The sequence below is a fragment of the Cryptomeria japonica genome, chromosome 5, assembly GCF_030272615.1.
Source record: "Cryptomeria japonica chromosome 5, Sugi_1.0, whole genome shotgun sequence".
Lineage (NCBI taxonomy): Eukaryota > Viridiplantae > Streptophyta > Pinopsida > Cupressales > Cupressaceae > Cryptomeria > Cryptomeria japonica.
Genome location: NC_081409.1, coordinates 631,445,302 through 631,463,102, shown reverse-complemented (window position 1 = coordinate 631,463,102; position 17,801 = coordinate 631,445,302). Strand labels below are relative to the sequence as shown.

General features: G+C 36.0%; 1 protein-coding gene across 2 annotated transcripts; it reads right to left on the bottom strand.

Annotated features, from left to right (window-relative positions):
• Positions 1-7,529: 7,529 nt before the first annotated feature.
• Positions 7,530-12,780, bottom strand: LOC131876365 (5'-3' exoribonuclease 3-like). 2 transcript variants are annotated; one of them, XM_059221550.1, is made up of 4 exons: positions 12,471-12,772; positions 9,798-9,878; positions 9,599-9,694; positions 7,530-7,805 (listed from the first exon to the last, which is right to left on the bottom strand). In XM_059221550.1, the coding sequence occupies exons 1-4, from the start codon at positions 12,543-12,545 to the stop codon at positions 7,755-7,757; spliced, it is 303 nt and encodes a 100-aa protein (XP_059077533.1). In that variant the 5' UTR covers positions 12,546-12,772; the 3' UTR covers positions 7,530-7,754. The 2 variants fall into 2 exon arrangements, with proteins under 2 accessions (XP_059077533.1, XP_059077534.1); XM_059221551.1 differs by lacking the exon at positions 7,530-7,805 and adding an exon at positions 7,812-9,407 and having other exon boundaries at positions 12,471-12,780.
• Positions 12,781-17,801: the final 5,021 nt, after the last annotated feature.

Here is a 17,801-nt window from a genome sequence, read left to right as displayed (position 1 = left end):
CTGGAAGGATATGCCTCTACTCTTATTGCCTCGCTGCTTGATCCAAAGGCTAAAAGAACCGGCACCTACCTTGAAAGGATAACACCGGTTGAGGAACCCTCAGCAAAGAAAGGAAAAGAACCTTCAGTGAAGAAGGCAAAAATAGTGCCTTCAGCATCAGCATCGGCTATTACAGCCAGTCCTGCAGTGACCAAGCAGTCACCAGCTAAAAAGAAACCTGAAGCGACACCTGCTAAAGTGTTTGAGAGAAAGAGGAAGACAAGGAATACCTCTCCAGACTCATGAAGAAACTGTGTCTGAGGAAAAACCAAAGAAGACACGTCAAGCAAAGAAAACGACAAAGAATGAACCGACATCATCGACACCGGTAAATATTGACATCTCCTCCTACAAACCTTTGACACATTGTCAAAGAACCATTAAAAACATTAGGAAAAAAGTGTTGAATGATTTGATTGATTATTTTGATGACTTTAATGATGATGAAAAAGAAGCGGTTGAAAAAGAAATAATTCAGTATTTATGTGTTAATGACCAGTCGCCTTCAGAAATTAGATCTGAGACACTGGATTCTTTGTATAAATCCTTAGACAATAAATGGCGCATTGCCATAGAGCAGGAACAGGAAACGAGAGAAAAAAATTTTGCTGAACGTTTTCCTGATGTATCAAACTCAGAACTGTTTGAGGTAATGAACAAATACAAAGGCCTCTTCTTCATGAGAAGAAGAAGACTCCTATTACTGGAAGGAAAGGGTAAAGAAGTGCTCAAGAATACACACACCCTTGCTCTAGAAGCTCTGAAGATGCATAAAGTGATTGAAGCCAATAGGAAGGTTGATCAAGAACCGGCAATAACTAAACCAGATGAAGTGTTTGATGATGAAGTAAATCCGGTTGCTAAACCGATCGACACTATTGATGTCGATGCTCTGGATGGAGAAAAAGTTGCTCAGGTTACACCAGAGGAAGTTACAGGACAGGAGAAGCAGGCAGAAAAGGAAGTAAAGCTAAAGGAAACAGAGGACAAAAAGGAGGAAGCGAAGAAGCAAGCGGAGAAGAAGAAGAAAGATGAAGAGGAGAAGAAGAAGAAAGATGAAGAGGAAAAGAAGAAGAAGGATGAAGCGGAGAAGAAGAAAAAGGAAGAAGATGAGGAGAAATAGAAACAGGAAGAAAAGAGAAAAGAAGAAGAAAAGAAAAGAAAAGAAGAGGAAGAAGAGAAAAAGAAACAAAAAGATGCAAGGAAGAAGAAAGAGAAAGAGGATGAGAAAAAGAGAAAGGAAGAAGAGAAGCGAAAGGAAGTAGTAAAGAAGAAGGAAGAGGAAGATAAGGAAGAGGAGAAGCAGAAGGAAACAGAGAAAAGGAAGAAGGAAGAGGAAGAGAAAGAAGAGGAAAAGAGAAGAGAAGCGACAAAGAAGAAAATAGAGGAAGACAAGGCAGGAGAAGCGGCAAAAAGCACGCAGATGGAGACACATAAGGCAATCGATAATCAAACCAAACCGGCTGACCTTACCAGTCCTATTGACCTCAAGTCTACAAGTGAAATGGAGCTACTGCAAAGCATCAAGGTTGCTCAAGAACGCCTTGAGGTGTTAAGGAGAAAGGAGGAAGATGTGATCCAAGTTGTGGTGGACACTCTTACTGGTTTGTTACCCGGTACAAACCTCCCTAGTACCAACTCATCATTGGCACAACTAAAGATCCTATGCACAGTAGTAGATGATCAAGTGCAGAGCTTAGAAGAGGTAGCAGAGACAAATGCTAAGAAAAAACATCAAAAGGCTCTAAATATTGCTCTGGTGAAGAAGTTAAATGGGCTTCGGACTGAACTCCAAAAAGCACAAAAGGATATAAGGGACGCTCTGGATGAGGGGAATCTTCTACTCAGCAAGATTTGCCAACCCCATCTGTTCTGTGACGATGTGCTTGCACAGAAACAAAAGCTTCAAACTGACTTGCAGTCCTACATGAGCACATTCAAGGCGCCTTATGACTCCTTTACAGCCTATGGGCAAACTGTTCACCGGTTTCACATCCAGACAGTAAAAATGGAACATGAGATCAGCACCCGGTCTTGAGATTTGCAGGAGCTACAACTGGTTCTCCTCCCACGTCTACAAATTCTTCAGAAGTGCTATCTAAATCTGGATACCTTAACAGTGATACAGGAGATTAGCACAATTGACGCCATGGAAGAACAGGTCTCCCAAATGCAAATAGAGAAAGAAGTAGCCACCTCCCTACTTGAGTCTTGGTCTTTATCTATGAAACAATTCTTGCAAGACTTTAAATCTATTTTTGACAAGTTTTATTCCTTACTGTCATAAACTTTTATTATTTTAATATCAAATGGAAACGGGGGTTGTTCAGCTGTACTTTGTCATTGTTGGCAAAGGGGGAGAAGTATTCTAAGAGGGAGAAGTATCTGGTATTTAAAATTTTGATGTATGCTCTGATATCTCTATGTGCAAAATAGTTATACATTGTACTGTTAAAGGGATAGTGTATATGCTTAGGGGGAGCAATTTTGCTAATGGCATGATTTTGTTGTAAAACACTTAGATGTCAAAATTTTAGTTTCCTAAGTGTTGCCATCAATGCCAAAGGGAGAGATTGTTGGCATTTTTTATGATTATGTTGTGTTTGTCATTGATGGACACACACTTGCATTGAGATCATTTTTGTATGTATGAGTTATGCTCAACCGACAATTGTTCCAACCGATATGATGCATTATAGTCCTTAGACTATTGGTGTTTTGCAGAAAGTGCTTACCGATTTGAAGCAGTATGTAGACCCCAAGTGGTTCGAGGATCTCAAGCGGTACGAAGGACCAAAGCGACATAACACATATTTCCCAGTCTTCAATTTTGTCAAACTGGCAACCGACATTTTGCTTGAACCGGCATTTTGTATGAACCGGTAATACTCTGTGATGAGTTACCATCCACCGATTGTTTGATGGTGCCGACACTTTAACGGTGTTTTTTGTGTCGTGTTACCAGATATGTCTAGATGCATTGAACCTAGGAAATTGTAATGTAATCCTATTGGACCGACATGAAATCAGATTCCTTTATAAGGACATCATGTCTAGGGTTTTAGGTTGTTCATAATGTTGTTGCTGCGACAGTGGATATTGTGGCTAGGGTTTAAGGTGGTTGAGGAGTTAGAGAGAGTATGAATGTGTAGAAGACTGAAGTAATGTTGGAATGCATTAGGAACGAGCTATCAAGGATCTAATCAAGCAGTCTGTGCTATTAGCTAGATCAATCACTTGTTGATTACTCACATCTTCGACAAGTCTGTAGCCCTTAACCGGGTAGGCCCAAAAGCCTTTTGTAAATCCTCTAACAAGGTGGTTCACATATGTGGATCTAAAATCCTCTAGCAAGGTAGTCTTTGATCGGACTTATCTCCTAACAGAGATTGAGATTCCTAACAGGATCTGTTCTAGTAAAGAAGATTTTAAGACCTTAACCGGTCTGGTTCCTATTCTGCAGATAGTTACTTCTGAGTTCCATCTCACCATGGTTTTTTCCCTTTTGGGTTTCCACGTCAAAATCTCTTGTGTTATGATGTTTATGCTTTTGTGGGTGAATGCATTATTAGCTATTTGGTTTGCATGTGTGTTAACCGGTTTGTCTACCAAACTGTTTTACCAGTTTACTGTTAGTCTTGCAAAGTGTTTAAGTGCAAATATTTTTGGCATACTAATTCACCCCCCCCTCTTAATATTCATCAAGAAAAACCTTGGTGAGATTTGTGACCCACAATATTCACTCACTGGCCAATAAATAAATATTACTTACAATGAGGGGCCTGCACATGCAGTAAGGGTAACAGCCTAAAGCTCATTGCTCAATCACAAAACAGAAGTCTCACTGAGTTACAAAATGGATTATCAAAATCCAATACAATGTACTACTTCAGATCAACATCAACTATGTCGGGTTCAGTACCGGTTTAAACTCAATCTATTACCAAAAACCTTCGCTATCAACTATATCAAAAATCATCCTCTCTCTCTTACAAAATGACCTATAAGATCTCATGCATATATATGAGTCTTTTACAATATGTCATGTCGGCTTTTACAGAAGATAATTACAATATAAAACAATAAACAAAGTTTATTCCATGTTGGCTTGAGTGTCAGTATACATTTTTGCCGTTGTCGGTGAGGTGCCTATCGATGTATGTAGAAGTCTATTGCCAGCGAGTTGACAGATGTTTGTCAGTTGGTTGCCATCAATGACAACATCAAGTATTCTCATAAGAGTGTAGAATGCCAACATAGATGTTATTAAGAGGTCGAGGAGTCTTCAAATACCTTTTTACTTTTAAAGTTGAAAGGGATATAAACCTTTTGGGTTTGACTAAGATTTAATTATTTCCCAAAATAGCTTTAACTTTTTTCCTTAAAAGGGATGTACTATATTTGGAGGGAATTGTGTTTCCTGTTTAGAGAAAATTCCACATTCAAGCATTCAAGCCTCTACATTGAATGAGGAAAGTGAAAAAGTCTTAAGAGTTATATCCATGTGACAAAGCAGGTCATGAGATGAGTTTTTACTTTCCACGTGGAATTAGGGTTCCAAGAAAAAGGTTTGAGTTATTTCTTAAAGAAGTTTTGTTTTCTGTAAGATCCCTCTCATGCAGAGGCATGATGGCTGCCAGATCTTGTTTCAACCACTCCAATTTCTTCTTAGCAATTAGTAAAATATTGTGTTGATAACGATTTTTAGTTTTTCAATGGATGAGAAAGTTATTTCAGATTTTAAGAAGAGATCAAAAGAAAGAATGACAGTGAAAAGGCACATGCAAGGCTCGTGCATGGAATCATAGAGCAAATATCTCAAAGAAGCTATCAAAATATTTAGTTCAACAGTATGATTCGTGTTTAAAATGTAGGGTTTTAAACCTATTAAAACCTTATCTTTGCAATGAAAATAAAAGATTTCATTCTAAGAACCTTGCATGACAATCATTATTTGAGGTTTTCTTTTGATATGAGCATTGAATAATAAGTAGAGTAAGGCATGAGCACTATTTTCAAAGAGCGCTCTAGGATCCTTCCATGCAAGATACGCAATGCAATAAGCATCCCATACTTTGGAGCCATTTCCTTGTATTTCTCATCTTGAGAAATATTGAAGACAATTTAGCAATCAAAGTAGATCCCTAATGTGTTTAGGTATTAGACAATCCAAAGATTGTTGATAGCAAATCACAGAGGCATACATGAATAGAGAACAGTCAAAGATAGCTATGTAAGAACAAGATTTCAGTATAGAAACCAAATGGAGTAGTTGTGACAGTCCATAGGATCAAAGGCAATAAGGCTATTAAAAAACACTTTAGGGCTTTCAGAAATATTATAGCAGCCATTGAAAGATATTTGCATAGAACCAAAGAGCCATTCCTAGTTAAAAGATAGTGAACAAAGATAATTATCTCCAAAAGACACTCTATAGCAAGTATGACAGCCATTGACATAGTCCAAAAGCAGTCATCTTTGTGCAAAGATAATGCTATAGATGGATAGATATAAGGCTAAGCAAGGATGAATGTATGCAATAAACCAATGGTCAAGGCTAGAAAAGAATTATAATGCATGAGCAGGGATTCCATGAACAAAACCATTACATACAAATGAAAAAATGACTATTATGAGCAAGAAAATCATACCAAGACTATGCATACAGTCCTAAGACCTTCACCATCCTAATTATATAATTTACTTCAATCACAAAATCAGAGAAAGATAATGCAGATTGATAGTATTAAGGATAACAGTCCCAACAGTAGGTGATCAAGGGGCATGAATTATAAAGGTGTGAAATGTAAATTTGAGCTGAAATCAGAGAAAAGTGAACAATGGATGCATACAAAGAGTACACAAAAATAGTCCCTTCTTGTGGAGCCAAAACAAAGAGCACAAGACAATAAAGAGATCACCCTCACACAGAAAAATACAAAGCTAGTGATGGAAAAGGGCAACAAAGACAGAGCACATAGAAGATGAATTTGCAGTCATATTGTTGTTTTGGATAGTGCAATATCAATCTCGAGAGAAGGTAATCAAAGGCAATGGATATGCTGTGAGAAAACAGAGTATAAGTCATTAAACAGAGCAATATCAGATGCAAATGGAGGTATCATAAAGACAAAGAAAGTAATCATGCAAATCACACAAGAAGACAATAAAGGGTCATTGACAGTACACACAGGGTCTGAGATCAAATCTTTGATCTTTAGGTCTAACGTAGAGATAGATCTCCAAGGACAAATTTGTAGCAGACCAAAAGGAGAGATAGAATTGCAAATCACAAGAGATAACACAGTCCAAAATCAATTATATAAACCTTTAAAATCAATTACATTTTCGCTAGCCCAAAATCAATTATATAAACCTTTAAAATGTGAAACAAAAGTAAATGGAAGTATTCAAAAGACATAATGAAAAATAAGGGAAAAAGGAAATTGAAATATCATCTTTCGGACATCTAAAGGTAGAGAAGGAAAACCTGATTTGCTCTTCTACCAAGACCCATAAGAAAATTATCAGGCTTTAGGTCTTTGTGAAGAAAGCATTTTGAATACACAAATTCAACCCTGTTTATCTACACTATGGAAAGTACCCATAACACATTCAATGGTCTACCGTTATTTTGCACAATAATATATGTACATTGAAAGATAGGAATAGTCACACCATTTGATCTGCCAACATTAGAACGATCTTTAGAGAAAGCTTCCAACTACAGAAATTGAAGAGATCTTCAAGGCTTGGTCCCAACAAGTCCATAACTAGGACATTGTAATCACCTCAACACCAAACCATCTTACATTTGGAATTCTAGATGCAAATAACAATGAGAAAATTAAGAAACCCTTGAAACAACAAGATCCTTGAATTCTTAGCTTATACCCGCATGTAGACAAAAGCCACAGAGCATGAGATTTCCTTACTTCCTCCTTGCAGGATCATGTACAGCTTAGACTCATAGAGAAGTTGTGGATGCTTAGTCTTCACATTTTCTTGAGACAAATAATATTGTTTAAAATAAATGTATCCAGTAAATGAAATAAACTATCTACACATGTCAAATTCACTCCAAACTTTAAAAACATTTTGAAAAATAAGATATCATAAAGAGGTTAGAACTACTAAAATCTTACAATACAATACAAACTACAGACACAAACAATATCAGGAGTCATAGGTCAATAAACTATCAAATATTCTTCAAGATATCAATGACGAAGTTGAAGATCAATGTAGAAATTCCAAAGTAGAAAGGATCTAGAAAAACATTTTTTAAAATCTCTCAAAAATGATCTTCAATAAAAAAACTAATACTTAAAAGAACAAAGAATCTTCTTATGAGCATTGAGACCAACTAAAATAAGGAGACGTAAAAACAAAATTCTGGGACACTTGTAAATCAACAAAAAACACATACAACATGATAAATCGCATATTTCAATTTTTTTAGATATCATAATACATTTTAAACTAGAAACTAAACAAAAAATGTAAAAATATATTAAATCTACATTCATGTACTGATGTATATGTTAATAAATTCCCTGCATGGAGTATAATTCCAAGCCTAAGATAAAATACCTCAAGTCTCAGCTTATTTCTAGAGACATTAGTGCAAGTTTAACTTCTTTACCCTCTTCTCACTTTTTTGTTGACATTATCCAACAATTACCTGCTACCATCTACAGCTTCCACATAACGTTCTATTGTATGCCATATGTACCATCTCTACAACAAAACAGTGCTGAAGAATGCTGCAATAGACAATGAAAGATTATCTTTTGTCCCGAAATGATGACAAATGGCACTATTATGCAAGTTTGAGTACAGAATATTGTAATATAGGAATCATAGTACATCTCTTCTATACATTGTGTACAATAAAAATTAAAATATTGGATGAGTAGCAATTTTACACCTGAATTTGCACTTGTCCTTGTGAGTTCTTCCAATACATCAGTTCATTTCTTTTTTCACTGATTACAAGTGCTATAAAGTTCTTTTAATTGATTTGAGTCAAATCATCATAACCTAGTCCACAACTTGAATTCAACTATGTGACCAATTAAGGCTTTTAGTAGTTGCTCCAAGCTAGTTACAGGGAACATTGTTTAATATTCGGATACGAATCACATCCCTGCTAACCATGTTTTCCCATTTACTCTTAACACTTTTTTTAATATAGTAAAACCATATATTGACCTCAAATAGTTGAAATAATATTTGCAATCATCCAGCAAATACTATTACAAATTTTCAGCTTCCCTTGGAAGAGATACTCTTCTGGACACCCACATACACTTCTAGACTCAACTCTACTAAAACTTGAATGTATAAGCTCTCTGCAAATTAAAGCTAAGTGTATGTTCTAGTCAGCACTAGAGACAATTTCCTCCAAGCAGGAATTAAGTATTATGCATCATTTGTTCCCTTTATGTAAACATGATACAAAATGAAGGTACACATAATTGCAGCAATCTATTTGTGGGAGTTTAATTGCATCCAACTTTGCACTTGTGATCATGTCACTAAAATCTAAGAAATAAGTAGTCCATGGTTGCTTAAGGATCAAAATCAACAACAAGGACAAACTATCCACGACACCCTAATTTACTCTATTTGAGAAGCCTAATTACAAGAAAGAGACAACATTGCCTAAACAATAAATTTTATTATTTTTATTATTGTCGAAAACAATATATTTAACAAGCCATCATATGATTGAAGAATTTGGTATTTCAGTTTTGTGGGCTTCAATAGTGTATGAGCCTTAGTATTGATTTATTTACAATTTTTTTAAAGAATATATTCATTTTAATTTAAGAATAAGAGTTAAAACTTAAGAAGAATTAATTCTCTTAGAAATGCTTTTAGTAGTGAGGCCCATTCAAAACTACACAGGAGGTATTACGTACTGAACATGTTTTCAAAAAAATGGTCAGAGTGGGCTTCAGAAAATGTCTGTTAGAATAACATATTATTTTCATGCAATAGCTTTGTATTATGTTCAGTTTTATTCAGAATAAACCCCTTATAGAGAGACACTCATATAACAAAATCAAATAAACTCTTACATAAACGTAAAACTTTAACCACGAGATAATGATCAGAATACAAATAATTTTAAAATAAGCAGCCTAGAGAGACCATAGAGCAGGAAGGAAATGGTGAATAAATATATTTCAAAATTATGCACGAAAAATCTCATAATGGGAAACCAATATTAGTGGGAAAGTTACATTATTAAAATACAAGGACGACACTTCTATAAATTTAGTTTCAAACTTACAATCAAATTCAAATTTTATCCAAACTTTTGGAATGAAAGTTTAGAACACCCATTTACACCAGCCAAGCTGCAGCTTATACAAATGCATAATGGTGCATGTTTCAAAATTTATGCATGGAAATATCATAATGGAAAACAAATATTAGTGGCAGAGGTACATTATTACAATGCAAGGATGACAGTGTTGTAAATTTTCTGACAATAAAAATCAAATATACTGCAAGACTAAGTAAACAAATAAGCAGTAAGTATACTTACAACATCTTCCTTAACTTCTTCAATTTCCTGTTGTGTTTCTGCTCCAAATTTTGCAGCATAATACCTTTCTTTCAAACCAGGTTCTCCTAATTTAACCTACATAGCAGAAACATAACTCGCACAATACCAAGTGACTAGCCAATAAGTTGGTTTGAATGTAGTTTGAGAAAAATTACACAATATAGATTTTGTAACACACCTTATCCTCTTGGAATTGATCTGAATCTGAAATACTTAAATGCTTCATTTTCAATTTATTTGCATCAATATTCTCTTGTGCCTGAAAAAGGAAAATAATTTAAATAAATAGGTATCCCATATGATCTTCACATTTATTTTGGTCCACTACAAAAACTACATCTAGCATCCTAGAATTAAAAGGCAGTACATGCTATGAAAGCTTTGCCAATGAAGAAAGTGGTAGGAGGGTGAAAAGCCTAAAGCAGTGGATTAAATTCATCTTTCCTCCCCCTATGAACAAATGCTTAGGGTTGTTTGTGTGCTACATATGTGTCCTTTCCTTTCAATTATTAGCAACATATGTGAGGAAAAAGTTCATTAGTGAGTTGAATACTTATGGAGATCATCTTAAGACGATTTATAATACAAACAGGTCGAACCCCACAAATAATTAAAAATCTGATCCTGAATTTAGTTAAAATGCTCTAGGAAACAAATACTTGCCTTCAGATATATTTTGAACCTTTACACTAACACTATAGAGTCAAAATTCATAAAAAATGCATGTGGTTGTAACAGAATAAATGAAAACAATGTTTTATCTGAGATTTCATTGCTTAACAGTAGCAATGAAACAGTACAAACTTATGGAAAATATAGAACGAAATTGTGAACAATTTTGAAGAGGTATTATATGGATACCGATGGAATCTGGAATTGTAACTATAAATTAAGGACATTAATGTTATGGTTACGAGAGAGAATAGTTATAAAATCAGAACAAATGTGCACCAAAGCACGCACAAAATGAATCCAACGGTGTGATTATGCATTTGAGTTTGAGGCATGGTAGATCAGCACCTTTAACTATTATTAGACAATAAGTATCATCTGACACTAGTATAATTACTAGTCAACCCATTGGAAAACAATGACTCACATTTCCTCAACCACCTCACTGTTTAACAAACATTGAAAAAGCTATTAAGACTTTGGAGATTTTTGAGTTCACTGGAAAAAATCAAACCCATCTGTACCCACAATGTCATTTTAATAATTTAGCTTGTTACTGTATATTAGAGGATTAAAAAATAGTCAATGCGATTTCAGTCCATTAATCATATTGAAGATAGTACAAAGTCTATCCCCTTGCTTGACCAGACCTTTTAGTGGTATGCTATGTCAAACAACAATATACCCACAAATAAAATGTCGTGCTTAGTTTCATACATAACACTAGTAAACCCTTCAACTAAGACTATCATGCCTCCTCAATGTTATCACAATCAATACCATTTTTCCATCTCAATTGCCTCTGACATCTCATAAAGGCATCTTAAATATCATCTTCCAGATCATTCATTAATTAAAGTATTTATGTTCTTCTCCACCCAATATATACATGTAACTTGATGTTGAAATTATGGTTGAAATTATAGTATAACTGTATATGTTATTAATTAACCTCATCTCCTATAGGATTTACAACATCTGCATTAAATTCAGCAATTTTCTACTACAACCTTTGCTTGATTTGACTTATTACAAATTTGAGCATCAACATGACATAATTAGAAACCTTTAGTGAGATTTCTGCTTTAATTTTAGCAGCTAATTGATCATACCATATAATTGCGCAACCTTGAACTGTTCATTGAAAATTAGTGACTTTTCTATAGTATTACAGTTTTGAAAGTGCATTACTGGGTCTTTGTAATGTCCCTTCCTGGAAAATTACTCAAAAGTAACAGTCCTAACTGAGTGTAACGAGGAGATTCAATGATATTTTCAAAATTATGTAAAGTAATTATTACTTAGAAGATAGAATTGTATAATCAACACTTTTATTTATGGGCAAATAACATTAAATAATAATTTCACAGTGCGATCTAAATAAATACCAGTTAAATGCCTTAAAAGGAGGTGCAGAGGATTTAGGAGTACCTGGAACTTAGAATGGAGACCTATAGAAAGTTAGAGAAAATTATATATATATATAGTTACAAATAAAGTTATAACAGATTTTGACATAAATTAGCTCTAAGACTTAACCATGTAATGAACATAGGATAGGGTGACCAAGCATGGTGCCTAAGAGACCCCTCCAACTAGGCTCAAGAGCGATAGAATCTCTCTTGACCTCACATGGCCCTTGCCATTGATGAGGTTGTTTACCAGTGGAGTCCTTATATCACCGTTATCCTCCACTTGTCATCTCCTATCTTATGTTCCCCTTTTTGTACTTCTATTCAGTATGACAAAGGAGGGAGGATTGTCACAGTGAGGTGCACGGGAATTCTACACTCCACAAGCCCAAGAGCAACACCTTTGTACTCCCTTGGCCTCATGGAACCCCGGGTCTTAATCCATGAGGTGGTGTGCCTGGAAGATAACCCCATCATCATTCTCCTAACTGTGATTCCTTCTCTTCTATTATACTCATAACATCTGAAATATGTGATTCAAGTTTATTGCATTGGTGAAGATATAATGTATTTTTCAGAATATTAATTTAGTATGAATATGCAGATCATAAATCTAGATAATCAGAGAATATGTTTAGATTATATGCAGGACTTAATTACAATATTTTCACAGAGTTTGATCATAGAGATGTATACCAATTTCCCTTGTTTGCTGAGTTTTGGAAGACCCCAGTATCTTATCTTTTAGTCTAACCTAGCAGCGTTACCTTTTCTGTATTTGTTGGGCGTATGGTTCTGCAATCCCATGATCCCTTGAAGGTGCCTGTGTGCTCTTCCCACATCTTTCAATTTTCTGATTCCTTTCATGAAATTATATTTTTTCTCCTTAACCCCTCCAAGTTGTAGCCCGATATCATTTATCCTCCATGTATTGGCAGGTTGGAGAAGAAACGACCCTTGTGAAAGGGCGGATTTGCTAAAGAGTGCAACCCTTGTGTTAACTGATTCTTAAGGAATCAGTATTAGAGGAAGAGTACTTTCCATTGAGCATGTATGAACTGTCGTGAGGGTTGTTGATACTTCTGGTTTCAAAAATAGTACAAATAAAAATTATTGTTTGAAACATAAAATATCAATTTTTGTTTGTTTATATATTAATAAATAAATTGTATCAATAGTTTTGACTTTAAAGTTATTATTACTATGAAATGTGACAATAGTTGTAAAAAGAAACCAATCATGTGATTTCACATCAACTATACAAGTATAGGGGCCTCTTTTGCAGGCCTATTGGTCTCACTTTTTTTTGGGTTGTTTTGGACACCTTCACAAAGAGTATGTTGATGTGGCACTATACTTGATGATGTGCCCATGAAACCTTACTTATAAGTAGGGGACTTGTAAAGTTAGTTATCATAAAAAATTGGGAGTGATTTGAAATTTCCACGTAAGATTTTGAGAAGCATGAAGTTAGGGTGCACAACTACTGGGTTTTTTCCCCTAGTGAATTTCAAATATATTGTGATTAGTATTGAAAACATTTACTTTTATTGGTGTTAGATATTAAATCAAACCGTAGTATTAATCAATTATATATTTAATAATTTCTTAAATCAATTTGATATTACAGTGTATTAATATTGAATCTAGTAGTTAATTACATGATATTAGGATCAAGTCTTCATTCCTCCCACATTTAAAACTTGTCAGTGTAGGCATCAAGTCTTTCTCTAATGACCTAGCTTATCACTTCTACTCAAATTCCCCAACACATTCCCCCTTGGCATTTTGGTTATGCTTCTTTACAGCGGCATATATTGGGGCTTGTTGATGGGATTCACCTAGTTTGCTAACACTTCACCTAGTTGGTGTTGCTCAATTCCACCAACTCTCCAGGCTTAGTTGCACTCTAAACCTCCAAGTCCTTCTCAATCTCTTCTAGGGCTTTCTTCTTATGCATTTGAAGGTGTTTGCTTTAAGTGTTTTAGCTAGGAATCCTACCAATTCACAATGCTTCCCATGTGCTCATTATGGTTGTCTTGACTTCAACTTGTCAAATTGACCTCCTACTGTTGTGAATTGATGCAGAGGTGTGGAGGTGGCTTCTAACATGTTTTGAATAGCTTTTGGGTCCATTTGAGGTTTGCAACCATTTTCCTTCTTATCGATTTCACCATTTTGCCTAGAAAAGGGCTACAAGGAATTAGCCCTATTAGGCCTCCAAAATCTGGTTTTCTAGGGCTTGAGAGAAAACGGTCCAAAAGATCCCATAGCAAGTTTGGATTTTCTTCAAATACTCACCTAACATCAAGTGATTTTTGTGTTTTTGGTTCCTTATCCCTTCGTACAATGCCCTAACCCCAAAAATGAGGGTTTTCAAGTGTTTCTAGGCCTTCTAACCGGCAGTGACTGGTCAAGTTGGTGTTTGGGCATCAAATGGCCTTTTCAAGGCTTCTCCTTGCATAGGAAATTTTGTATGGACAACTTGGACCCCTCCAAAATGTTAATTTGTGATCTTGCATCCACCCCTACACTTTGCACTCCAAATTCACCGTGTCTCCTCTAGTCGAGTTGCTCCTGGACTCACCTAGAACAAGGTGACAGTCATATTAAATGTCATCTACAACACTTGTCCCTGGATATGTACACTGTACAAGTGGTTTCCCTCCATGTCCCAACAGGCTATGATGGTAGCACAGATGGTGTTCATGGGGCAACCATTTTACATAAAGTTGCTATATACAAGCCAAAACTGGTTGTTTGCAAACAAAACCAAGTAAACACTAATACAACTTATCTACAAAGCTTGAAATGAAAATAAATGCTTTGAAACAATCCAAAGATACTCAATCCATTACTAGATCAATGGATTCAATCCATTTGTATTCACAAAAAGAGAAAATAAAACCAAAATGATGACAAACAGTCCAAAAATGGGTAGTTTTAGAATGTTGATCTTACAAAAATAATACTCCAACCTTGGTAACCATGCAAGAGAGGGTTTTTGTAGTATTCTCCATGTGTGGAGTCATTCTAGGGCATTGGACAATCCCTAACTCCATCGCTAATCAATTTAGGACAAAAGTTGTCATGACAACTTTTTGCAACTTTGCACTTTTTGCATTTTTGGCCTTCTCAACCTGTGAGACCTATTATAAGTCATCACTCATGAATTTTAAAGAATTTCTAGGACTAATTTAACCCTCCCTAATTCTTATACCAATTTTTGACACTTTTGACCATCAAGATGGTCAACTACCTACTCAAACCACTACTTATGCACAAAATGCAAACCTAGGAAGAAACTGACTCTACTAGGCCTACATTGACTCATCACACTCACTCTTGGACCCTCCTAGAGTCTTTATTCACTACTTGACTTGGCTAGGGTTAGTACAAGCCAAAATTGAAATAAGACTACTAGCCTAAGTCCTAGGTGCTCCTACACCATTCTCCCAAACAAAAGAAAATCATGTCACCTCCTTGGGAATCAGATTCTAATCAATGCCTTGCTTCTTAAACTTTTTCTCAAACACCCATGTAGTTTCAGCATCATCCATACCCTTCCATTTGATTAGGTGCTCCCAATAGGTTTGATGTCTTGTCTTCTTGGTGATCCTTGAACTCAACACCTTCTTGGCCTTTGGATTTGGTTTGGCTGGTAGTTGAAGGTTGTTCACATCATCTAATACCTTTGAGTGACTGCAATCTGAACCTTGAGTTGGCCCCTTATAGGCAGCTAAGTCTTCTATGTTGAAAACCGGTGACAATCCTATGTCACTAGGTAGGTCCACCTTGTATGGATTTTCTCCATACTTGGCTAGAATGGCACATGGACCCAACCTTCTCATTTGCAACTTGTTAGGCACTCCTTGTTGTAGCCTTGCTTTGTTTAGGTGCATCATGACAAGATCTCCCACTTGAAATTGGAGGTTCTTCCTTCTTTCATCAACTTTTTGTTTGATTTTGCTTGTGTTCCCCATCAAGGCTTTCTTGACTGATTCATGTACCTCCTTCATTGATTAAACAAAGTCTTTTTCATATCCACTTCTTGCTGCTGCACTACCTAAGTCTCTCAACTCCAAAATACCTCTTGGGTGAACACCATAGACCACTTCAAAAGGGCTCTTGCCGGTAGTCCTATTCATGGTGTCATTGTATGCATATTCAGCTTGTGAAAGTAATTGATCCCATGTCTGACCATACTCTTTGGTAAGGCACCTTAATAAGTTCCCCAAGCTCCTATTTGCCACTTTGTTCTACCCATCTATTTGTGGATGGTAGGATGATCCAAAAGTGTCTTCCAAAAATGACTCATGAACTTTGAGTCCCTGTCTGAAACAATGCTCATGGGTAAACCATGTATCCTTACTACTTCCTTAAAGAGAAACTGAGCTATTTGGCATGCATCATGAGTAGTCTTACAAGGCACAAAGTGAGCCATCTTACTAAATCTGTCCACAATGACATAAATGTTGTTAAATCCTTGCTTTGTCCTTGGTAAACCTACTACAAAGTCCATACTAATGCACTCCCAAGGTCTATTTGGTATGGGAAGAGGTTGGTATAAACCGGCATTTGAAGAAGTACCTTTGGCCTTTTGGCAAACTATGCAAGTCTCCACATACTTTTTCACATCTTGATTCACCCTTGGCCAATAGTAGTACCTCTAAACCAACTCTTGAGTCTTATTGACTTCAAAATCTCCACTGAGACTGCCATTATGCTTCTCCTGAATGAGGTTTTCTCTCATTGAGCCTCTAGGCACACAAAGTTTCCCACCTCTAAACAATAGTCCATTTTGCAAAGTAAAATCAGAATACTCACTATGGAAGTGATTTTGATACTCCTTACACACCTTGTAGGCATTTGAGAAGTCTTCATCCTCTGGGTATAAGTCTCTAAAATTGTCAACTCCTATGCTTCTCAATTGGATTTCTTGGACTGTCAAAAGTCTCCTGCTTAATGCATCAGCAACCTGGTTTAACTTCTCTTTCTTGTGCTTAATGGTGAATGTGTAGGCTTGCATTTACTCCACCCATTTCATGTGTTTATGACTGAGTTGTCTTGTGAGTTTAGAAAACTCAATGCTTGGTTGTTCGTATAGACTACAAATTTCTTAGGAAGGAGATAGTGTCTCCACTTTCTTAAAGCCTGTACTAAAGCATATAACTCTAGATCATAAGAGGAGTATCTCCACTTGGCATCGCTTAGCTTCTCACTATGCAAAGTTACTGGTCTTTCTTCTTGGCTTAAGACAGCACCTATTGCAACATTGCTTGCATCACATTCTACTATGAAAAGTTTCTCAAAACTAGGCAACACTAGCACCAGTTGAGTAGCTATCTTCTCCTTCAAGGTTTCAAAACCTTTGTTTGCTTGTTCACCCCACTGAAACTTTGCCTTTATTCCACCTCTAATGGTGTCTAACATTGGTGCACATATAGCACCGAATTTCCTAATGAACTTCCTGTAGTACTGAGCTAGTCCATGGAAGCTTCTCACCTCTATTGCTGACTTAGGAGTAGGCCAATTTACTATGGCTTCAACCTTGTTGGGATCCATCTTGAGGTTTTCTTGAGACAACACAAACCCAAGGTAAACCAACTCCTTCTTAACAAATTCACACTTATCCAATTTCATGGTTAGCTTTTCATCATACAATCTTTGTAGTACATCTTGAAAATGATTAATATGATCTGCCCTATCCTTACTGAAAATGAGAATATCATCTAGATATACCACCACAAATTTACCTATAAAGTCCTTCATCACCTCATTCATGAGTCTCATGAAGGTTCTTGGAGCATTGGATAAGCCAAATGGCATTACAAGCCACTCATAAAGACCCTTTGTTGTCTTAAAGGCAGTTTTCCATTTATCACCCTCCTTAATCCTAATTTGGTGATATCCACTTTTAAGGTCAATCTTGGTAAAGTACTTGGCTTCCCCTAAACAATCCATTAGGTCCTCTATTCTAGGAATTAGGAACCTACATCTGATGGTGATCCTATTTATAGCTCTAGATTCGATACACAATCTCCAAGTACCACCTTTCTTTGGGGCTAACACGGTAGGGACAACACAAGGGCTAATGC